Source organism: Guillardia theta (genome assembly GCF_000315625.1).
Source record: "Guillardia theta CCMP2712 unplaced genomic scaffold GUITHscaffold_8, whole genome shotgun sequence".
NCBI lineage: Eukaryota > Cryptophyceae > Pyrenomonadales > Geminigeraceae > Guillardia > Guillardia theta.
In genome coordinates, this window is record NW_005434666.1 from 260,159 (window position 1) to 282,597 (window position 22,439).

The window sequence follows — 22,439 nt, forward strand, 5'->3', positions numbered from 1 at the left end:
TTTGAGGTGTAACCAGTGAGTAGCCTCGGAGGTTCAGTATCTTGAAGGGGTGGTTGGCCGGACCAGAGTCAGTTTGTGGATGTTTATCACTTAGACTAGGCTCTGTGTATAAATCACGCAACTCAACGGAGCTCGTTTGAAGATCGCTTCTTCCAAGTTGGAGCTTGCTCGAGCCTCGCGGCCTTGAGCGAGACATTCCGTGGGGACAAGTTGTGTCAATCCGATGATCGGGTGTCGGTGATCCCAACAGCTGCTACCATGGTACTACCGCACGCATCGGAACCCAAGTTTCCATCATCTAGATATCTGTCACGACTATCCCTAGAATCTTGTATCAAGAGTCAGGAAGGACTTTGTTATGTGGCAAGCATTGATCGCCGGACAAGGATTTGAAGTTGCCAGACCCCTCTTGAGGAGATCAAACACAACTCACGATGATGATCGAAAGTGGCATCCTCCCCTGCGCCATGGAACGGAGATACAACCTTTGCATGGACCGCATACAACGTCAAGGAAGTACCCTTATCCTCAAACTCAACCTCCTCAGCCTCCGGGAATCAGCTTCCTGGGCATCCGACCGTGTCGGACGAGCCGCGAAGAACCGGTGAAATCAGTACCCTCCCGCACTCGGCAAGGTCCAATGGAGGCAGCCTTCTCGTCCCAAACACAAACAAGTCACACCGTGACACCACGATCACATACATATGATTTACGGGACTAGTGTCAATCGGGCCCGGGGTATCCGACGGTGATCCCAACGGCTCTGCTAGCCGCAGTGTGCTAGCCGCCTCTCCAGTGATTGCGACCTCGTACTAATTTTAACTTAACTTTGAGTAAAGAGCTCCAACCCGGCCCGGCGGGCCCGTCTACCGTAGTACCGCCTCCCGGCCGCGGGTGCCTTTTCGAAGGTCACTGAACTGTAGACTCATCAGAGCTGTCAAGGGGGTGAAAACCGGCTCATATAACAATTTAAAATAAAATGTATTTAAACTTATTCTTACCACCAACCGTGACAAAAATGGTTTGAACACCCTACCCCTGGAACAATTCAACATCCCGATGTTCCTCACCCTACCCCCTACTTTCAGTCGCTGATGTGACCGCGGGTCACTGCCTTTATGCATCAAGATCCTGAATCTACCACCCCCTCCTCCAACTTCGAAAAATATCCCCAGTTAAGGACCCCCACCTTCCATTTTGAAAGATTTCATGTCACCCCTACCCCTAAAATAATGGAAAAGTACCCTACATTTTTCCCTTTCATTATTTCTGTCTGTACCCTCATCAAAGTCATAGTTTTTTTTCAACAACCCACCCCATCAACGCCTGATTCGACATTGAAAACTACCCCACCAAGGTGGCGGTTCCGTTTTGAAAAAGAGTCCTTTGAATGTAGATTTCCTTTCTATGACAGATGTATGTTTTAAATAAGTTTTAAATAAAACAAGTATTTTGAAATTCAGAACAATCCTAGTTTGGTATCTTTCTGTCGGTATCCCCCACAACAAGATCGCACATTTAAAAGAATATGATTTGAAAATAATACTTATCGCAAAAGTACTTTTTTTAAGTATCTGGAGGTTTCAGAGGATCCGTCGCCGTATGGCAGTGCGCGATACAGGAGGTGGAGGGCACGTGGCAAGAGGAGAGAAGAGAGGAGGAGAGAGGTGAAGAGAAGAAAAGTAGAGGAGAAATCTTGGGAAAGGCAGGAAAATGACGAATGAGTGTTACAAGTGTAGACTGAGACCCAAGGGTGGTATTGAGAGACAGGAGAGATTTTGATCGAGGAGGATCCGGATTAGTCGAGGGTTAGTCGTCAAGATGGCCAGCAGGTTTGTTATGGTTTCTATCCCTGCGTACGTGCTGTATGCAAGTAGGTACTGCACAAATTGCATGAGGAAACACTAACAAGAAAGGCAAGTATGTCAAAACGATGATCTAACAAGATCGTTGATGATTACAGCTGCGACTTTTGAACGACGCAGATATCACGCTTGTACAGGAGTGAAACTAACCTTTCCTTGCAAACCTATTTCAACATTGTCCCACCATAAGATATTGAAACGGACTTTCAGGTCTCAAATGGCGAAGAAGAAAAGTAAGGCGCAGCAGCAAACTGGATCGCCAGCAATCTTCGATCGCAGACATTCGATCAGTGCAGCCGGTGAAGATGAGAGCCTTTCTGGTTCGATGCCATGACAGACCATGCAGGAGTACCCTCTCCTAAATCCCTCCCAGGCACCTTTGGGACAGGGGCGAGGGTGGGCGGGAAGAACGCGACGGACAGGCAGTCTGGCAAAGATTTGTCAAATCACAACAAGTAACGCTGAGTGGGAAGGAGGAGAGGGTTGACATGCTTGCTTCAGGTACTGCCACTTCTGTCAACATGTCAAGGTTCGATCAAGCAGCATGCTTGCCTGCGGGAACTACGAGTGTAGCCGCAGATACTGCGAGCAATGCCTGTTGATCCACCTCAACGAGAACGCAACCGAGCAGCCGAGCGAGGGTTGGTCGATCGTTGCTGGCAAGGTGAGTGAGAGCTTGTTTGTCAAAAGAGTTGAGATTGTTTGTGATGATGGTGGACCTTCTCGAGTGTTGTTGGTCTGCAGTACTGACTTGATGGCAGTTGCGTTGGTTCTGCCCGATCTGCCGGAACAAGTGCTGCTGCGCCAAGTCAGAATGCTTCTCCAATCATCGCCATTGCAAGGCTTTCCGCTACCGCCTCTGCCGCGCACAGAAGGCGCAGAAGCGCCTGTCCTCTCAGGGCGGCCCCTCGCGCAAAGCAAGGGCTGCCGACGGGAAACACAAGATGCCCTTTGCTGTGAGCGTGGAGAGGTTGGGGACGGCGTCGAGCACTGAGAGGGAGGAAGAAGTGCGAGAAGAATTGTGTGCAGCGAATCCGTTCTTTGGACAGGAGCACGAGGAACCGTTGGACGAGGCCCTGGACTTCACCAGCAGCCTGTGCGGGGATGGGATGGCGAGGCCGAGCGATACCCTGGATGAGGGAAGTGAACTTAGGTTGTGGCAGGCGGGAGAAATGAAGGAGGAGACTTGTCAATCAGACATCCTTAGCCTGGAGCATGTGCTGCCAGGGGCGCTGGAGGGAACCGAGGCTGACGAGGACTTCGAGGAGGCAAGGTGGCTCAAGAGCACGTTGGAGGGGCTGGGAAGCTCGCCGTCCTGTTTCTTGGAGGATGAGGGACTGAAGGAGGAGGCGGTGGAGGAGCCGGGGATGAAGGAGCTGGGAAGTAGCTTCCTCGAGAGGTTCCAGAGCGAGCTGAAGCCTCGCAGAGGGTGTACGGTGATCTACGATTATGTGTGAAGGAGGATACGGGGTGAGTTCGTCTGTTTGTAGATTAGCAATCAGTTTCTTCCTATACACTATGTACATCTCTAATAGTACTGTACTTTCTCCCTCCCCCTTCCCCTCCTCTCTCTCCCTCCTATATACATCCCCCCTCTCAGCCTTGTTATCTTACATTCCTCCTCCCGGCCATGATAGCCTGAGATCCGCATACCTTCTTTGCTACCACAGCTCAGTACTCTTGGACGCTCGAGCCCCTTTATCTACTGGTCGCCCAGGCCTTGATCAGCCCGTCTCCTGCCGCAGACACAAGCATTCCTCTTGCTTCGTTGGGGCTGTCCTGAGTGAGAAGATCGTCGTCCTCCTGTATGAGCGATCACCAAGTGATCAGGAGCGAGGACAAGAGAGAAGAGAAGTTCAAGGAAGAGATGGAGGGAAGTGACGAGGAAGGAAGTAAGAGAAGAAGGGGAGGAGAGTGGAAGAAGGGTAGGAAGAGGAGAGCAGGAGATACCTCGATGGCTGCAAGCGCTTGGATAGAGCAGGAATGAGCGTGCGGGATCTCGAAGCGGGGGGAGAGAGAAACTACGTCCCCTTCTTCCTCCAGCCTCCAGCACTGCAGGGACCCGTCCCAGCCGCCAAGGAAGATATCTGTGCGGTAAGAGCCGATTCGCGAGCTCCTGCTGCACCAGTAAAGGACAGCAATGCAAGGAGAGCAGGAGCTGCTGCCTCGCTCACCTCCGCCTCCTCGCAGCTTCGAGGATCGCAATCGCACGAGGCGCCTGCTGAGGGTGAACTTGCGCGCGAGCAAGCAGCTGCCATGCTCCGCTGCTGCTGCCGTCCATTCTTGCTGACCACACATACAACCCCTGCACTCAGCGATAAGTATGCTCTTCTTTCCTCATCTGCTTCTCCTGCCTATCCTCTTTTGTCGCTTCTTTCTCTCCTTTCCTCTCCCCTCCCTTCTTGAAATTCCTACCGTCCTGGTTCTTATTGCTCTCCTCCTATATACCCACATCGCTTACCCCTTCCTCTCACTGCTTCCTCCAATCCATCCTCTCGCACTCCCTCTTCCTATCGCTATTCTCTTCCTCTCCCTTCTCTCCTCTCTCCTCCTTCCCCTCCCCCTCCCCTCACCTCTGAGCTCGCGCAAACCAGATGATCAGAACATGCTGCAAGGCACTGCACAGCTCCATCCTGTCGCAGGCGAGTGGTGACGGAAGAGGAGAGGTCATCCCACACCTGCAGCACCCCAGCTGCTCATCAGCTGGCCCCGAGTTGTACAGTGACCGACCTGCACGATGCCATTGTTGGTGCCAGCGCAGAGGAAGCCACCGAACCAGCAGAGGCAGAGGACGAGGCCGTCGGAGGAGTCGCAAGAGGGTCCGAGCCTGAGACGATGAAGCGGTGAGGAACAAGGGAAGAGGAGGAGGCAGAGAAGGAGAGGAGAGAAGAGCGCACAAAAGGAGAGGGCAAGAGCAGCAGGAAGCTTGCGAGTGATGAACAAGCAGCAGCGAGCAGCAAAGAAAAGATGTAGAGAGGAGAAAAGGGAAAGACAAATGCAGGGCGAGTCAAGAAGGCGAGAGAGAGAGGAAGAGAGGAGACGTGCTGGCAAGGGAATCAAGCTTACTGGTTCTTGGACCATGTGACCGGGCCGTAGCTAAGAGAAGAATCGGAGGGCGGGTAGAGAAGCAAGACTTCCTCTCCTACGGAGCAGAAGAGCGCGAGAGGACTGAGAGAGGTTCAGGATAAGCAGAAGAAGCAGGAGCAAGTGACCTTCCGACAACGCTAGGAATTCTCCAGAGGAGGGAGGAAGGAGGAAGGTCGAGCTGGTTGCGGGAGATGCAGGAGGAGGTGACAACATCCCAGACCTCCACTGAGCCCTCGGCCATGCTGCAGGCTAGCAGGTGACCACCGCCTGTCCGATGGGATGGTGAGAGGAGGAGAGGAGAGGCGGCAAGAAGCAGCATCGAACAGAAGGAGAGGGTTGAGGAGAGGAAAACGGAGGAAGAGAGCGGAAGGCGGAAGAGGAGAAGCATGGAGAGAGGAGAGACGAAGGAGGGGAATGGGGAGGCGGCGGCGTGTACCTGGTGTGATGGCAGAAACCATAAGCTGAATGGGCACCGAGGAGGAAGGTGAACGAGGAGCAAAACTGCTGACACATCTGCGAGGTCTGAGATGAGAAAAACGAGGAGACTAAGGAGAAAACAATGTAGAAAGCATTGAGAGGAAAACAAAAGAGGAGAGGAGGAAAAGAGGAGAGGAGGAGAGGAGGAGAGGAGAGGAGAGGGAGGGTGGACAAGCAGCACCGATATCTCTTCCCCTCCTTTCTCGTCTCAGGGCTCAAGTTCCAAGTGTCTGTCGTCAGGTCTTGGCTCAAGTCAACAACTCGATCAAAAACTTCCAGCTCCCTTTCTCCTTCCCTCCTCTCCCTCTCCTCCCTCCTTCCCTGCCCTCCCTCCCCTCCCTCCTTCACTCCCCTCCCTCTGTTTTCCTCCCGTTTTCTCTCCTCCCCTCCCCTCTTCTCCTCTCCCTCCCTCATCTCTTAATTTTCTCTTCCTCTCTCCTCCCCACCCGTCATGACGCTGAGCGCAGTGAGCGGCCGATTGTCCGAGAAACCTGCGGGACGGGAGGCGAGTAAGGAGAGCAAGCAGGAGGGTGACCGGAAGGATGGAAGACCGGCGCATGAGAGGTCAGCCATGACCGACGGTCGTTCGGTCGTCGAATCATGTGGAGTCCCAGGAAGAGAATCTGTGAGTTGATTATGACTTCCTCAATCCTCCTCCTCTCCTCCTCCTCCTCCTCCTCCTCCTCCTCTTCTCCTCCTCCTCCTCTCCTCCTCCTCCTCCTCCTCCTCTCCTCCTCCTCCTCCTCTCCTCCTCCTCCTCTCCTCCTCTCCTCCTCCTCTCCTCCACCTCCTCCTCCTCCTCCTCCTCCTCCTCCTCCTCCTCCAGCCCCTCTCCCTCCCCCCTGTCTCTGTCCCCATACTGCCCCACTTGCCCCCTGCCTTCTCCTCCTCCCTCCCCACGTCCACCACCATCACCCTCCCTGTATCCTCCTGCCCCGCTCACTCCCTTCCTCCTCTGGTTCACTCACGATGTTCATCGATCGGCAAGCACGGGTTCGACCTCTTCGTCTTCCACTCCGACACTTCTCCTGCATCTTCTGCTGCCCCGTCATCTCATGCAGGAAGCCGATAAGAACAGGAGCGACCTGTGACAGGGAGGGAGGGAGCAGCAGCTGCAGCAGTAGCATCCTTCACATCAGCCCCGTCAGCGACTGGGTGCAGGTCGCAGCAGTAGGAACTCACTTCAGCTCTGCCATCCCCTTCCGCTGCCTCCTCCACCTCGCCGCACACGCTGTCGTCCAAGAAAGTCTTCTGGCTGGGAGGATGAGGAGGAAGGAGACACTGGGATAAGTTCACTCACGACTTCAGCTGCAGTCTTGGTCCACACGCGGATTGTCCCGTCACTGAACTCCACCAGTCAAGATCATGTCAACAAAAAGCAGAGGACTGAGGCTGAAGCAGAAGAAGGAAGCAGGAGGAAGAGGAGGATGAAGCCGGTAGAGTAGTAGTGGAAGAGCGGAGGTCGGTGGAGAGAGGAAACGATTGAGGAAGTAGCAGAAACCCAAGGATTTAAGAAGTTCAGGAAAGAATAGTTTGACCTCCCTCCTGTCAGAAAAACCTTTCCGACCGCAACAAGAGCATTTACACTCCCTGAGAGAGAGGATATTCAGAGAGAGAGAAGATGTAGTGGAAGGGGCGAAGTGAAGAGAGGAGAGGAGAGGGGAAGAGGAGAGGGAGTGGGGATGGAGAGGAGAGGAGAAAAATGAGAAGTACTGAGTTCACGGAGGAAGATGAAGCAGGATGAAGGAGGAAGAGGTGAAGAGGAAAACAACTCCAAAACTCCAGTCCAAGAAGAAGAGAGAAACGAGAGAAAGGGAGGAGAAGGAGGGGGAAAGAAGGAAAAGGAGTAGAGAAGGCAAGGACGAGAGGAGGAAGCTGGCCAATGCATACAAACTTCTCATCATGTTTCCGTTTTTCTCTCACCTGGTTGATGCTCCCTCAACACGTAGAGGGGCTCAAGAGAAGTGACGGGCTCGTCCACCACGTCCAGCTCGAGTGACGTCAAGAGTGACCAGCATAGCAAGAGCAGAGCAGAGCAGAGCAGAGCAGAGCAGAGCAGAGCAGAGCAGAGCAGAGCAGAGCAGAGCAGAGCAGAGCAGAGCAGAGCAGAGCAGAGCAGAGCAGAGCAGAGCAGAGCAGAGCAGAGCAGAGCAGAGCAGAGCAGAGCAGAGCAGAGCAGAGCAGGGGAGAGGAGAAGAGGGGAGATGTTCATAACGAGGAGGCCAGCGAAGGCTTCACCTCATCATCATCACTCGACTGTGCCGCAGGAGAGCACTTGCTGAGCACCTCGCTTGAGGGAGACTACAAGTATCATATCTCATCATGACCCCGACACTGAAGATGATGGAAAAAACTTACAACTGCTGAGTCAAAGGTCTGGTCCGATCTTGCAATGAGCAGCTCGTCTACGATCGGCCCCCAGATCGTCAACATCTTTTCTCCCTTGGCTGCTGTGCAGATGAAAATCTTGTCTCCCATCTCTGCAGGATCGTTGGTGAGGACCAGGAGGCGGGAGAGAAGCAGGTCACCAGCAGCATGGAGGGTCCTGATGCGAGTTTTGTGCATCTTGGAGGCACTGGAGACATGGCCTTGTAAGAAGAAGTACGTGTGCATGCAGGAGGGTCAACTTGGAGGAAGTTACGACGAAACGATGGTTGATGTCACAACCGATCTCTTGGTCGATGTTGGCTCCATCTCTGGTTGCAGGTTTAGGCAACAATGACTTCATCGTCATTTCGAAACATCATCATCATCATCATCATCATCATCATCATCATCATCATCATCATCATCATCATCGTCATCATCATCATCATCATCATCAACATCAACAGCAGCAGCCTTCAGTCTCTGTTCTCACTTCTCGACGTCGATCCGCTGCAGGTTGCCGCTGGCAGGACAATGAGCATTTCACCACTCACACACTAGCACTTCACCTCTCGCACCCTACCCACAAGTGAAGGTGCGTGACAAACAGGCATGTAATCGCTCTCTTTCCCGTCATCTGACGACAAGTACGCAACGAGTGTCAGACAACGCACATAAGGACGTCTGTGCATGAAGAAGTAGCAGCTAGATCTCTTGCACCCTCTAAAACACCAGCAGGTCAACCATGAGGTTTTCTGCACAAGTGGACAAGTTCACAACCAAGTCCGTTCCTCACATTCGCATCGATCGTCTCCCGGAAGTTCTTCTCAGAGTAGCACCTTACATGCCCATCACCCGACCCGCTCCATACATGATCGTCTGCGTTCAACTTCAGCCCCACAGCAACAAAGCAGGGCAGTCAAGATTCCTCCAGCGGCAAGGCAGTGAACAGGGGAGTTCCCCGCCTCGTCTTGAAGCTTCACGATGCAGACAGCCTGAGGAGCAGCTCAACTTTCGTTCTTGTCATCGGATACGTGACGATACAGATGCTTGGTCGAACAGCAATAACCTTCCATCTGCAAACCCTATCCAGACCTGATACCCAAAGATGCTCGTCAACCCTCCACGAATCTGAACAAATTGCAAAGATCTCCTCACTTTCCCCCTGGAGGACAGCATGCACAAAACCTTAAAGAATTTCAGGCACAGAAGGACAGCAAACAGGTGAAAGCTGCAGCAAGCTTTCTATCGGGTAATGCTCCACTATCCTCCCTCCCTCTACTTTACCTTCCCAGCATGGGTTTGCAGGCTTTGCCGCCATTCTCCTTCGCTACTCCACACCCGAACCTTGTACTGACTTCAGTACACGCAGACAGTCTTCACATCCCTACCGTCTTTGCCCCAGTCCACAACGTCTTGTTTGCTGTCGCAATCATCGCATTCACCTGCATGGGAAGGAACTATCAACAAGCCGTTCACACGTGCATGTAACAAGCTCATCGAAACGAACAACACTCGCCAAAAACACTTGAACAGCAGACATTTCACGTGGTGATAACGAACAGGCAGCGCAAAACCTTCTCACCTCAGTGTTATGAGCATTCTTGCGTCCAGGAGCCTGGAAGTAACGCACCATTACCACTCTATCTTCTGCCTTCCTAGCTCATCTCACCTTTGCTTCTATCGAGGTTTTCTTTCCATCTTGGGATATGCATCGTACGCTGAAAACCCTTTGAGACAGACTCTCATACGCTCTACACAGAACCTCCCAGCCATGCTCGCTGTCCATATCGCTCCTTCATCTACGAGGATCATGTCACTACCATGCCTCCAAGGTCAGGATGACGAACAATCTTCCACGAGGACGGTAATGCCTGTGTTGTGCATCCTGAGCTCTGCTGGCCAAGATTCGCTGCATCGCAGGTCATTCCGATTCGAGCGTTGCTCCCTGATAGCTCTGCCATACCTCTCCAGCTTCGTGCCGTCCAGGTTCCATGCTCGGACATAACCTGAGCTCCATAGAATGAGCAGGCGATAAGGCACGAAAGGATAGCAGCTCGTCACCATCAATGTGCCCTGTCAGGACAAACCCATGGCGTGTCGTGGCCATGCACCTGACTTCGTTGGTCGCCCTGAGCCAAGTGTGATTGGTTGAAGAAGTATCACTCCCCTGCTCGCTCTCATCCTTCTCCCTCATTCCTTTCTCCCGAACACCTTCAGCATGATTCTCTCTCGTGCCCTTCCCCCATGATTTCTCCGCTCACTGCCGTCGTAGTAACCATGCGCATTCCCCATGGATCCGTGAGAGTACGGACTGTGCAAGTCCTCCTGCTTCGATTCCTCTCTGCTCCTCTTCGCTCATTCCTCAATATCTGAGCATCCCTCCCTCTTCCTCCCGCTGCTGCTCCTCCTCCTCCTCCTCTCCGCGTCTCACTGGCATCGTCGGCAGGGCAACGCAGTCGGCATGTCGGAGAGCCTGATGAGGGCGACCTTAGCGTTCAACTGGGCTGGGGTGATAAAAGTTAGAAATAGGGGGTGGGGTCATAAATTTGTGGGGTCATGAATTGGGTCATGGGTGATATTCTCTAGCAACACAGTATCAAAGTACCCTACATTTGAAAACATCTAGGGTCATCAGTTTTCGGGGTGGGTGATGGGAAGGGGGTTGTGATGTATTTCGGAACGGGGATGGTAGGTGGTACTGCCATGGGCGGCATGGTGAAGATGACGGTATGAGGAAGGCTGGAAGAGAGTCACGCATGCAGAGTCGCGCGGCCATGCAGGGTCTGACGATGGGAGGCTCTTTCATGGCAGGGTTCGTCTTCTGCTACCTGCTCGTGGCTCTGCTGTCTCCCGGGGAGAGGCTGATGAAGAGGGAAGAACGAAGAACCTACCATTCCTCCGTGGAGCCAGAGATTCGGTTCTGCAATTCGTCCTTGCTGACTTCCTCCTTCAACAAGGAAGAGATACAGGCATCCTTTGAGAAGAGCTGGCGGCATACACTCGGACTTCACTCGAAGCTGTCGAGGATGCTCGACAAGGAAGTTTTCACGCTGCAATCCCCGTGGGCACACTTCAACCTGCTGCCTCCTGTTGGCCCGAAATGCAGAGCAGGCATGATGACGATGGGATCAGCAGGAGGGCAGGACAACGAGAAGCGATTCTGTGGCCCTCGTGCGCTGAAACGCCGTGACTGTGTTGTGATCAGCGTGGGGAGCCATGGCGAATGGGGATTCGAGATCGGGGTGTTCGAGTCGACTAATTGTGTTGTACACACCTTCGACTGCAACGGGAACTACTCTGTTCCCCCCAATCTCCAATCGAGGGTGTTCTTTCACAAGATCTGCCTTGGCCCTGTCGACGATGGGGACTACAGGTCATGGCCTTCCATCCTGAAGATGCTCGGTTACTCCAGGCCCCCCACGTTCCTCAAGATGGACATCGAGGGCTGGGAATACTCGGTCCTTACCTCGATCATCAACACGGGCTACATGCTCCCTCACCAGATCGCCGTCGAGCTGCACTGGTACACAGGAGGAGTTGGGGGGGTGTACTGGAGGGGGCCCTTGCCCACCATGATGGAGAACGCGCATCGGTTCTACATGACCAAGGACTACGTGGCTGCTGGGTACATGCCGGCAGACAAAGACCCTCCAACGTACTCCTACAAGACGCCAGGAGAGATCGCCCTCTTCGGAGCGTTCCTCTTCCTCAAGGGGGGGTACATGATCGGTGAGTGACAGCCGTGCTACTCTCGCAGCCTCAGGCTCGCAGTCTGCTGACTTGCTGCTGCTCAGTGGACCGCAAGGACAACCCAGACTGCAAGCACTGGTGAGGATATGAGTCGTGTGCTGAGTGCATGCCCTGATGCCTTGACTGTGCAGTACCGAGCTCCTCCTGGCGCGTTTGATCTGCTCTCCGCGGTCTTTCCACGGCGAGTTCACCCTGTGATCGGTTTCGAGCCCCTGCAGCATCTTCACTTGTCTTTTACTGAATCTCCTTGGTGGCATGTTCATAGCATACCCCAGCTGCCACTCGGCTAAAGTTCACCGTTGGCGCCGAGGCTCTGGGGCCGGGAGAGTCTTTGAGGGTAACGATTCGACTGAGTTGCCGCCGGGTGCCGCATCTTCACTGTGGCCGGGCCGAGGCCGGCAGTGCAGGACTGCCAGCCAACGGACTCGAACTCAAGGCTGCAATCATTGAAGCCTGGGGGCTGATGACAGTAATTATCTTCAGTTAATATGCTCGCCTTTAGTCTTTCACTGCAACCCGCGGATACTCATCGAAGATGTGCCGCCTCCTCTCCCTTCTGTTCCGTTACCTGACTCCTTCCTGCTCCCGCCCTCTCCTTCCATCGTTCATTGTTGCTACCGCTGAGAGCAGGTCACTGTGAGGTCCAGCAACCTTCAGGCCCCCGGGCATCTTCTCCAGCAGGATCTTCTCTGCATGCTCTACAAACGGCTGGTACATTCGCTCCAACTCCCTCCCAAGCTCCTCCAGACGCTCCATCCCCTGCTTCGACTTCTGCATCCCCAAGATTGTCTCCCCCTGCCCCCTCGCAGCGTCAGCCTACAGCAGGCCGCCAGCTCGTCATGCTCACCGCGAACACGTCGGACTCGAAATCGTTCATCCACGTGTCGTAGTCCCTTCCACCACTGATGTGATGGTTGAAAGTCGAGAATGGATCATGCGGATTCTCCAGCAATGACTCGTAACTTTTCTTGTCAAGCTGCAGCAGCACAGTCAGCTCCTCCATATTCCTTCTCCATCCTCCCCCTTCATCCTCTTCTTCCTCCGCCTTCCCCACGCCACCACCACCTCCTCCTCGAGTCCTTCCTCTCAGTCTCCTCTCTTCTTCTTTCAGCTACTCTTACTTCCCGCCATGCTGCTGCTGCTGCTGCTCTTGAGACTGCCTTCCCCAAATTCATTGTTCTCTCCTCCTCCCATCCTCCCCACTTTCTCTTCTCTCTACTCTCTTCCCTACCGGAAACATGAAAGTCTTCATCGACCTCAACCGCCCGTGACAGTCGAACTCCGGCTGCTGTACATATCTTGCCATCACGCCACCTTTCTCTCCCTTGCTCCCAAGATCTCGGATACAGCCAACTAGACTCAGCGGACGTCCAGGTCTCGTCGCAAAGAACCAGGTCCCGAACATCACGTAGCAGAAGGAGTTAAACTCTGTGGTAACCAGTGACAGCTCCCTGCTCGCTAACCTCGCTAGAGCCTCTTCCGCATGCAGCCCTAGTATCCTGCATGTCGCGTCCGATACGTACAGATGCGCCCGCTGCCCAGTAGAAGGTCGCAGGTAGTGATTGACCATCCCAAAGTTCTCATTCCCGTACAAGGCCCTCTCCAGCTCCAGGTCGTACTCCGATACTGTCTCGTTCTCCATCAGCAGCCGCGCTGGGACAGCCCGAGCTTGCTTCTCCGAGACGAAGATGTTCATGAGATCCTTTGAGTTGTAGCCAAACTCCCTGCTCGCGCAGCACGGACGGCTTGTCGAAGGAGAGGTTGCGAATACAGAAGTCGAGCGGCCTTTCAACCTGCAGCTCCAGCATCGAAGCGAGTTCATCGGAGTGTGTTAGAGGGGCCTGGACAAGTTCTGTCCCACTCCCACTGTCCCATCCTTGCTCTTGCTCTTGCTCTTGCTCTTGATCCTGTTCTTTGAATCGTGCCTTCTGTCTGGCGATAATCTGAACTTCGTACACACAGTACTCTTGCTTTTGTTTCTGCTTACAACGCGAGCATGGGCGACCTTCGTCGCATTTGACCTTCGATTGCTTGCAAAGGACACACGAGTTTGATCCCCTCTTCCTACACTCCTTCTCTTCTCTTTCTCTGATACAGCTCCCTTCCATGCTCAGCCGAGTGCATCTGAGTAAAACCCTCAGAAATTTCAGGCTCACGCCCGCCCAAGACAGAGAGGCGAGATGATGCACGTGTAATGCGTCAGGCTCATCCTCTCCATCCCCTTCTATCCCTTTCTCCCTCAGACTCACCGCGCGCATGGCTGGAAGTTGTCGCACTTGAGCTCTGCATCCTTGCACGGCTGGCAGGCTAAGCGGGTTCTCTTCATCGACCTGGCAGTCAACATGGAGTTACTCGCTGCTGAAGCACGTTGAGGATGAGTATGTCAGAGATGGATGGAGCTGGCCGTGTATACTGCTTCTCCTGTTCTTCCCTCCTCTGCCCCCACCCCTGATTTTGCTCCTCACAATGCTGCTGATCCTGCTTGCTGCTGCTTCTGCTCCCTCCGCTCCTCGCTCCCTGCACCTCGCTCGCTCCGTCAGCTAGGTTTAGTTAGGACCTGTTGCTAAAATGACCTTGCAAAAATCAAAAAAAATTCTCCGAATGAGTATCGTAACTTTTAGTCAAAACGGTTTCAAACCGTTTAAGATCAGTTATTAACGGCCTGAGGCGCACTTGAAGCTGATGGAAATTTTCTTTTCCACCATGAAGGCGCTGGCGGGAGCTTTGTTTCTTGCTGCCATGAGCAGCGGGGGTGCTGAGAGAGGGACTGGAGTAGGAAGAAGCTTCAGCCCTAGGGAGGTCTGTAAGAGCTCCTGCTTCGTTGGCTATCGTGGGATTCCCCGGATACGCAGTGAGAGGGGCCAAGTGAGAACAGGAATGTGTAGTTCCACGGGTGGGTGGAGCACGAAACAAGCAAGCAGCCCAGAGAAGATCGGGATTGGAAAGCTTGTGAAGGACGCATATTCAAAGGAATCCTCGAGTGATTTCTGGAATCTGCGCGACATCTCTTCTTCGTATCAAGACAGGAACAACTTCTTCATCAAATCGCAGGACTTGACGTATGGAGAGTTTGACATTGAATTCTTCCTTCAATTACTTGATGCAGCGGAAATACGGTGCAAGCCTGCCGGTTGCATGATTGTTGTTTGACGGCAGTGTAGGGATGGCGAGACCTTTTGCGACATTGGATCAGGAAGCGGCCGATTGGTGTTCGCGGCTGCCCTCAGGTTCCTAACTTCTCTCCATCGCGTGATTTGCGTGATATTATTCCCTTCTTTCATCGCTCCTCTATTCACAGCTACATCCACGTGAAGTGACTCGTTCCAGATACTCCAACGTGCTCAAGAGGTCCAAGGGCATCGAAATCATTCCGGAGTACATCGAGGTTGCCAAGAGGGTCAGCCTACACGTTCAAGAGATGAGGTTTGCACCCTCTGACCAGTGTTCTCTTTGCGTGCTGTGATGGCTTCTGTTCGAATAGCATTTCGAATGGAAAGGATCTATGCCCTGTCTTGTTCTTGGAAGGAGACGTGCACTCTGATACAGAGCTTCTCAACGACATTGATGTGTGCTTCTGCTACAGCACAGCATTTTCGACTTTCGGGGGACCATATCTTGCTCAGCTGTCCTACACGCTGGGTAAGCAACTGGACCTGCTTGTGCTAAAGTAACCACGAGGTCATGCAGGTCACAGTTTGAAACCGGGTTCAAGGGTCATCACAGTCGACAAGATGTTGGTCAGCGATGGTCCATGGGAATTCCAACTACTGCACAGCATAGACGGCAAGAACGAAGAAGTTGGGGGGAGCACGGGATACATCTGGAAGGTGGTAAAGAGCGCTGTGGTATAGGATTCCAGCATCTGCCATCTACTCTCTCCGGCGGTTACTGAAGAGTGTTAAGAGTTTTCGTGTAACTCTCCTCAGAGCGGAAAGAGTTCCGAGTGCTGCGGCTATCGGCTGTTGATCGCACATAGACTGGGACAATTCTGTGCAGCCATGTGCTGCTCTTGTAAAATATTTGACTTGTCAGAAGAATGAAATTTTTTTTATTGTCGCGGTTATCGTCGTCGTAAACATGAAGGAAAAGCCTGGTCGCTGTTAGAAGGCTGCACAATCGAACGAATGCACATCTACTTCCAGTCAAACTATGAAGCAAGAGTGACACTGCTCTTGCAACCTGAGCAGCTGAGCTCCATCTTCGTTTTGCGCTAAAGGGCTTTTGTAGATTTGCAGCAGCGTGGCATAGCACTATCTGGAAAGCAGCTGCTACATACAGAGAACTAGCATCGATGGAATGCATGTCAGCATTTCAGAAGATGGAGCAGTGGTCTTGAGAAAGCGACATATTTAGAGTGTTGCATACACAAAACAGAGATTGAAAAATCTAGCAGCAGGACAAGACAAATGTTAACATCAAGAATCCGTCGGAGTATCTGTGAAACACACTACAGAGATCCTTTTGGAACTGTACAGAGATCTGATCAAGTTCTGTACCACACAACCTCAAAGGCCGAGACACAGCACACAGAAAACCAGGAGCATGAAGAAACGCAAGAGGCAAGAAGCGACGTCAGTGCCCTAAAGGTGCTTGAGAGATGTTCGAGCGCAGCGACATGTCATTTCATAGAGGAGGTACCCCCCTCCTCTAAGTTGCATCACCACCCCACCCACCGGAAACCGGCGGACAAAAAAGATCAACAATATTGAAATTTATACTGCGTTTGTGGTAGTATCTAATGTACTGCAGTACGAACCTGTCCTCTTGAAGTACATTATTTATATACAATTTTACCAGAGTCGGTAGTGTTGATATTCTTTACTACTATTACTATTAATATAGTATTTCTTTAGTTAGTACCTCCCCACCCCTCTTCATACCCGTTTCCAGAATTTGTACTACCCTACCATACCCTTAAGATTATTTAGAATCTCTCCGAAGGAGTCCCAGCCAGGTCGTATATTTTAAAAAAGGTATTTTCAGAAGTACCCACCCGTACACCCAATCTATATCTTTGTAAACCACCCTACCCTTTAGAGAGTCCGACGAACATGATTTTAATATTGGTCCACCGCACACACGTCCGCTACCCCTATCCAGGAGCAGCCACTACCCTACCCCTAGCACCTCCCCTCGGCTGTCTACACCAGAGCTGGAGCGTTTCCTCCAGTGGTAGCAGCAACTCCTCCGCTCCTCCTCCTCTTTACACAGCTCCTCCTCTCCTGCTTGCTCTTTCGGTCTCATCTCTTTCACCTTGCAATGCATCTTTCTATGATCTCCCTTCTCCGCCATGTCCGCCAACCCGTTGTGAAACTCACTGTTGCCCCAGTTTCATGCATGCTCAATGTCACTGTTCCTGCGACACTGCCTGAGACCTTGCTTTCATTTTCCTTGAGATCGCACGAGTATGCTCATGGTAGCTCTGATATTGTGCTCATCCCCTCTCGCACAGACGTGCACATCCTCATTTCGCTGCCCCACTGTGGCTGCTCTCCCCATTCTTGCAACCGCAACCAACGTTTCTCCTAACAAATCGGGCTCATTCCGCAACCCCCCTCCCTGCCAAAGCCGCCATATCGATTCATAGCTTCATCAATTTGTTTTGATGTTTCTGTCTACATTCTCCCTCTCTATGCTGCGAATTTCATCTCGACTTTGAAGTTGCCTGGTTCATTTTGTGAACGCTTGCGGTTCGTTGCCTGTTGTGACTTGGGCCTTCCCAAACTCGTCTGAATTTGTTTTGAACTCAGGCGATTGCTTTCAACTCAGGCAATTATACTCTTTGAATACAAGCAAGCGGGCGTGAGCCCAGATCTTTCTGTCCTTCTGGAGCCTTGCGATCAGGAGCGATGACCCTTTCAAACCAGGAGAAGGAGAAGAAGAAAGTCGAGAACAAATGCAGGCATGATCCGTCACAATGGCGCTCGTCGAACCAGCTGACTCCAACAATCTGCACGGTGATGCTGGGAAGGAGAACAGAAAACGAAGTAAGCCAGGCGATCGAACACTTCAGTCAAGTGGGCCAATGCCAATGTGGCAAGAGGGTGATTCTATGCAAGTACTGCCCCTTGTCGGGCGACAAGTTGGCCGAGAAGCTTCCAAAGAATTGTGGACAAAGAACTCCCAATCCTATCATTTTCGACAACAGAGCTACTAAGAATGCGGTTGACTCCCATTCAAATGGAGCTTATCACAGGTATTGGAAATCTCTACATGACAGGATGGTTTCTGGACGAGGGCTGGACATTGCTGAGGCCATTGATGACTTTCCTGACTACTCGTTTGGGTCACCATCAGTGCTTGACTCAGAGACATCGTTTTCCACACCTAACAGTGAACTGTTCCTGAGTAAGTCGAATGGACAACAGATGTTCAGCCAATCGCCGATTGAAGGGATCATGAACGATGATCTTTCATCGAAATGTGATCAGGTCGGCTCGACGGGATCAAGCCTTTCTAATGTGAGCCAGTCCATGGATGGGAGCGTGATTGAGAGCAAGAACCCTACCCCAAACTCAGAAGCGGGGATGAGTGAAGATGCATGGTTCGAGATGCAAGCAAGGTGTCTCAGAGAAAGAAACATGCAAACAGTTGCAGACAACTCTTGGAAACCGTTTCCGACTGAAGTTTTGAATGAGAGAGCAAGACCATCGTTCTCCAACACTGCAAATGGACATTCTTCAGATCCCACTAAGATTTTGCCGGCGATTAACCTCGAAACTGATTACATGTCATTTGTCAAATTTCACGGACTTACAAATGGCTGGCCAGATTTTGTGTTTCAAGAAGACTTCATCAAGCCATCCTTAAACGAAGTGGTGGCGTACGCCAAGAAACACAAACACCTTCCAGGCGTGATACCAGAGAAAAATGTCAACGAGGGTGATTTTTCTTGTCAAAGGGAGATCGCAAGCGTGCTTCAGTATGTAGAAATGCTGGTCCTGTGGGCGAAAGAGCTGAGTGACTGTAATAAGCTGTTGGAAGAGCAGGTTGGTGAATTTAAGAAAGCTCATTCGACTGGTGATGAAAGAGAACTGATGATGAAAATCTCAAAGTTACTCAGCAACATTGTGACCAAGAGGTGCATTCAGCAACTTCAACTTTCTAGGCCGCAGGGAGCTGAACTTCTTCAGTGGATGAGAGAGAATGGTTTGATTTGCTTCGCTCGCGTGTTTGCTAAGAACGGCTTACATTCCTTGGAGCACGTTGCGAACCTAGACCAACAAGATTGTGAGAACTTAACAGTGTCGTTGGAGAACCTGGGTTCTGTTGGAAAGCGTATTGAATTGCAAATAGCCGTCCAGAATCTGCAAGGGGATATAAGAGCGAAAGACATGAACTACAGACTGCAGCGATTCTCCGACTGTCAAATACCCTTTTGGTCGGCCTGGTCTAGCGCAGGTGCGGTCGAGGTCCTTTTAACGAAGAGCTACGTGCAACTGCTGAGCTTCGTTCTCGGCATGTCGCTGATTGTGAGCACCCTCTACTCCCTTGCTTCGGTGTGCATGCCTGACTCCTTGGGAATCGCCCGGTCGACAGCGCCTCCGACTCTAGTAAGGCTGACCAGGTGGCCGCTCAATCTGTTTGAAGGGTTGCTGTGGCTCAAGACTGTATATGACGCGAGGATGAAGTGCCCCATGGCAGCTTGTGGGGTTGCGACTTTCAACCTCAGGCTGATGACAATCAACTTATACATCCAAGTGCTGCTGGAAGTCAAGAACAGCCTCAGCGGCGACTCCTCGCAGTCATGCCCTGGGAGCATCTGGCAGGGAGTTCTGCTGCAGGATACTCTGGCCCTCCCAGTCATGACTCTGATATCCTACGGTTGTTCGAATCGTCAAAGACAGCTCTTGTCGTTCTTGTGGATCATTGGATGTTACCTACTGTTGGTCGCCGTGCCCATCTACTGGAATCAGCACATGTTCAAGGCCCTGGTGGGTGCGGTCCTTGGGGCTGGTCTTGTGATCTTGTATCTAGCTTGTAAATGTATCGGATGGGTTGTGCTGAAGAATCAGCTGTGGAAGGAAGAGCAGGACGCGAAAGAGTACAGACGGGAATGGGAGTCGCAACTACAGCAGGAGGGAAACAATGAGTTGATAGCAAGACTCAAATCTGATGTGGACAGGATCGATAAAGTGATCAAGGAGCAGTTTCAACGCTGCTTTGCTGCCGCTTCCAAGACAGGGAATTGGCGCCTTCGAAGTTTGTTCGCAGAGCCGGTGGGAAGGTTTTCCTGCGTGGGCAAAGTCCGTCAATGCACCAACGACTTTGGCCACCTCTTCTCAGAGGCCTCGAGCATTAACGACCACTTCCACGAGTTCATGTCGGAGCTGCTGCAGAACAAGTTCTGTGGAGGCGTCAACTTCAACAAGGCAGCCATGGCGGGCGATGACCAGGTCAGGGAGAAGCTCTCCTTCTTGCAATCAGCTTCGATGCTGGGCGAGGTGAAGGTAGACCTTTGCGACAAGCTCATCTTTGTCCGAGGGCCCATCAAACAGCCCGAGCGAGCGATCCAGAAGTGCGTGAGGGCGTATGGGAGAGACCCGGCCTGCTTGACCGACCTTGTACGTGCAAGTGTTGTCGTGGAGACCCTCGAGCAAGTTGGAGAAGTGATGCGCTTCCTTGAGAGGAGCTCCGTCGTGGGAGCAGACAGCTACGTGAAGGAGGCATGCCAGGGGGATGCTGATTCAGAGGGCGCTGAGGAAACAGTCTACTTCCGGATGACGCGCGTGAAGAACACTTTCGATGATACGAGGGAGGACACCAGCGCCGGCCTCACTCTCAAGACTCTCTCGATCAACCTGGAGGTCGGTTGGATCTTTGAGAATGACAAGTGCAAAATTCTGCCTGTGGATGATTGGGTTCTCAAGACAGCAGAAACTCACATCTGTGAGCTACAGGTATGGCAAGATGTAACGCGTTGCTCTCGATGTTGTAGTAGTTGTTTTTGTCAGTGTTGCCAACGCATCCCTTGTGCGGAGGGGTTCTTTTCTAACGCCATTGGCAGATCCATCTTCTTCCTCTCTTCCAGAAGCATCACGAGATGATGAAACATTTCGTTCAGAATCGTAACGTCTTAGCTCGATGACGCGCCTGGATCCGCCTTTGTACATGCGTTTGTGCAGTAGTTAACCCTGATAAAGTGTTTGTTTCTCTCATATTACAGTGTCGTCAAGACAAGGTCAACACAGGAGGTTAGACATCCCCCCAGCACTGCCGCTCGCGGCTGATCTTCTGCTCCATCGCCATCCCTGTCACCTTCTGTCAGAGAGCAAGCGCGGCCGATGCGAGGAGGACGACGAGGAGGAAAACTCACTCAAAAATGCGCTGACGATGTGTGCCTCGGAGCAAGCGGCTTCCATGGCAGCCAAGTAACTCTTCTCCTGCACGAACCCTATCGAGGAAACGAGATGAGAAGCAGGAGGAGAACTGGGCCAGAGAAGAGTGGGGGGGGGGGAGCGGTGGAGCTTGGGGGGGGGGGGTCAACGAAATCAGGAGGCAGGCAGGCAGGAAGGCAGGCAGGACAGAACGAGACCTGACGGTATAGAGCTGACAATCTCCTCGTTCGGAATCCTCACGACGAACGTGCAAGTCCCTACAGCCTTGGTCTCTTGCTCCCTGCCAGGCCTCCATGGTGAGAGATCGGAGGCGAGCAGAGGGCAACCGTCACCTGCTGGGATCGGAGACGATTGTTCCATCTTCCATCACAGCACAGCAGACAGCAGCGGCTGCATCACTTCAGCCCCTAACTCAAGTGACAGGACAACAGCTTCACCTGCAAACCGTAGAGGGACCCCAGCATCGATGAGAGCGGCGATCTGCCGACTTGCTCAACAACCTCACGTGGGGAAGGGAGCTCCATTTGCTCACCGCTGCGTTGATACTCGCCGCCATGCTGCTTCCGTCGTCGGAGAGAGGCTGCGGGCCAGTCACGCGAGGTCTCTTGGTCCTCTGCTCGAGTGAGACTACCTGGATGGTGACATCGATCACGCACATCGGGTTGTATGAGCGCATGATAAGAGCCTGTCACATGTCAATTTCAACCAGCCAAGACTTTTCTCAACAAGCTGGGCTCTTCTTCACCTCTAGAGTTTGACGTACAACTTCCTCTGTATCTCTCCGCCATCCTCCTCCACCTTGCGCGCTCACATGTACCACCACCCGGCTCTCGTCGCTGTCCCTGCTCGACGCTTTTGCCTCTCGGGGCCCCACGATCCCTGCTATGCTGGTTGTTCTATGGAGGAATCATCAACGAAGAACATGAGGCAAGGGGAATGATGCGTGCAAGGAGATCTGAAAGAGCCTTTGGTTCGTTATGAGCTCTTGTGCACACGTTTCATATCAACAAGAGAAAAAGAAGAAAAGTTCATACAAGACATTCATGATTGTCATCAGTATCATCATCATCATCATCACTATCATCATCACCATCACAATCGTCATCATCATCGCCTTACCCTCCATGGCTCAATCGCGCAGCTCCATCGCATCCTCCCAACCCTCCTGCCTCGCACGCCATTCCTCGCATCCTCACGTGCCCCCACCCCCCTCCAAGACTACCCCCTAATGCGGGTTGGGGTGCCATTTAGCATCATTACACCCTACCCGTACCATACAAATATTACCCCCATCTTTCATAACTTTTTGCCATTCATACTACCCCTGATCTATAACCCCTACCCCATACTTCAATTGCTTGATGCGACTTCCTAGAGATGGGAAAGGCAGGGCAGGGGAGGGCAGGGGCTAGAAATAGAGCACGAGAACACTGTGAATCTTCGAACTATGAGAGTATGAGAAGACGAACTTGTCGATCATGAAAGATACAGAATCAAAGTCTTTCCCGAAACGCTGGGGACATGTTCGTATACCCCAGATCGTGTGAAGTTC

General features: G+C 52.3%; 9 protein-coding genes across 9 annotated transcripts; 5 read left to right on the forward strand and 4 right to left on the reverse strand.

Annotated features, from left to right (window-relative positions):
- Positions 1-1,821: 1,821 nt before the first annotated feature.
- Positions 1,822-3,322, forward strand: GUITHDRAFT_133559 (hypothetical protein; the record flags this gene model as incomplete). The annotated part of the gene is made up of 5 exons (XM_005839397.1): positions 1,822-1,832; positions 2,076-2,164; positions 2,212-2,320; positions 2,367-2,529; positions 2,627-3,322. The coding sequence occupies 5 exons, from the start codon at positions 1,822-1,824 to the stop codon at positions 3,320-3,322; spliced, it is 1,068 nt and encodes a 355-aa protein (XP_005839454.1).
- A 241-nt stretch (positions 3,323-3,563) lies between these two features.
- On the reverse strand, positions 3,564-4,146 carry GUITHDRAFT_101647 (hypothetical protein; the record flags this gene model as incomplete). The annotated part of the gene is made up of 3 exons (XM_005839398.1): positions 3,564-3,668; positions 3,816-3,981; positions 4,040-4,146. 3 exons carry the CDS (start codon positions 4,144-4,146, stop codon positions 3,564-3,566), a joined length of 378 nt encoding a protein of 125 aa, XP_005839455.1.
- Positions 4,147-7,452: 3,306 nt separating this feature from the next.
- GUITHDRAFT_65101 (hypothetical protein) lies at positions 7,453-7,755 on the forward strand (the record flags this gene model as incomplete). The annotated part of the gene is made up of 1 exon (XM_005839399.1): positions 7,453-7,755. A coding segment is annotated over one exon (303 nt), but the record flags the coding sequence as incomplete, so codon positions are not given.
- Positions 7,756-8,636: 881 nt separating this feature from the next.
- GUITHDRAFT_101648 (hypothetical protein) lies at positions 8,637-9,993 on the reverse strand (the record flags this gene model as incomplete). Its single annotated transcript, XM_005839400.1, has 9 exons — positions 8,637-8,675; positions 8,892-8,984; positions 9,188-9,241; positions 9,382-9,414; positions 9,469-9,517; positions 9,562-9,598; positions 9,647-9,708; positions 9,763-9,805; positions 9,861-9,993. The coding sequence occupies 9 exons, from the start codon at positions 9,991-9,993 to the stop codon at positions 8,637-8,639; spliced, it is 543 nt and encodes a 180-aa protein (XP_005839457.1).
- A 595-nt stretch (positions 9,994-10,588) lies between these two features.
- On the forward strand, positions 10,589-11,747 carry GUITHDRAFT_133561 (hypothetical protein; the record flags this gene model as incomplete). The annotated part of the gene is made up of 3 exons (XM_005839401.1): positions 10,589-11,528; positions 11,594-11,627; positions 11,681-11,747. 3 exons carry the CDS (start codon positions 10,589-10,591, stop codon positions 11,745-11,747), a joined length of 1,041 nt encoding a protein of 346 aa, XP_005839458.1.
- A 366-nt stretch (positions 11,748-12,113) lies between these two features.
- GUITHDRAFT_101650 (hypothetical protein) lies at positions 12,114-13,245 on the reverse strand (the record flags this gene model as incomplete). Its single annotated transcript, XM_005839402.1, has 3 exons — positions 12,114-12,344; positions 12,397-12,525; positions 12,781-13,245. The coding sequence occupies 3 exons, from the start codon at positions 13,243-13,245 to the stop codon at positions 12,114-12,116; spliced, it is 825 nt and encodes a 274-aa protein (XP_005839459.1).
- A 1,855-nt stretch (positions 13,246-15,100) lies between these two features.
- GUITHDRAFT_65227 (hypothetical protein) lies at positions 15,101-15,400 on the forward strand (the record flags this gene model as incomplete). The annotated part of the gene is made up of 2 exons (XM_005839403.1): positions 15,101-15,188; positions 15,237-15,400. Coding segments are annotated over 2 exons (252 nt in total), but the record flags the coding sequence as incomplete, so codon positions are not given.
- Positions 15,401-17,398: 1,998 nt separating this feature from the next.
- Positions 17,399-20,544, forward strand: GUITHDRAFT_101652 (hypothetical protein; the record flags this gene model as incomplete). Its single annotated transcript, XM_005839404.1, has 2 exons — positions 17,399-20,438; positions 20,504-20,544. 2 exons carry the CDS (start codon positions 17,399-17,401, stop codon positions 20,542-20,544), a joined length of 3,081 nt encoding a protein of 1,026 aa, XP_005839461.1.
- Positions 20,545-20,744: 200 nt separating this feature from the next.
- On the reverse strand, positions 20,745-21,563 carry GUITHDRAFT_101653 (hypothetical protein; the record flags this gene model as incomplete). The annotated part of the gene is made up of 6 exons (XM_005839405.1): positions 20,745-20,800; positions 20,866-20,943; positions 21,085-21,167; positions 21,220-21,277; positions 21,325-21,367; positions 21,420-21,563. The coding sequence occupies 6 exons, from the start codon at positions 21,561-21,563 to the stop codon at positions 20,745-20,747; spliced, it is 462 nt and encodes a 153-aa protein (XP_005839462.1).
- Positions 21,564-22,439: the final 876 nt, after the last annotated feature.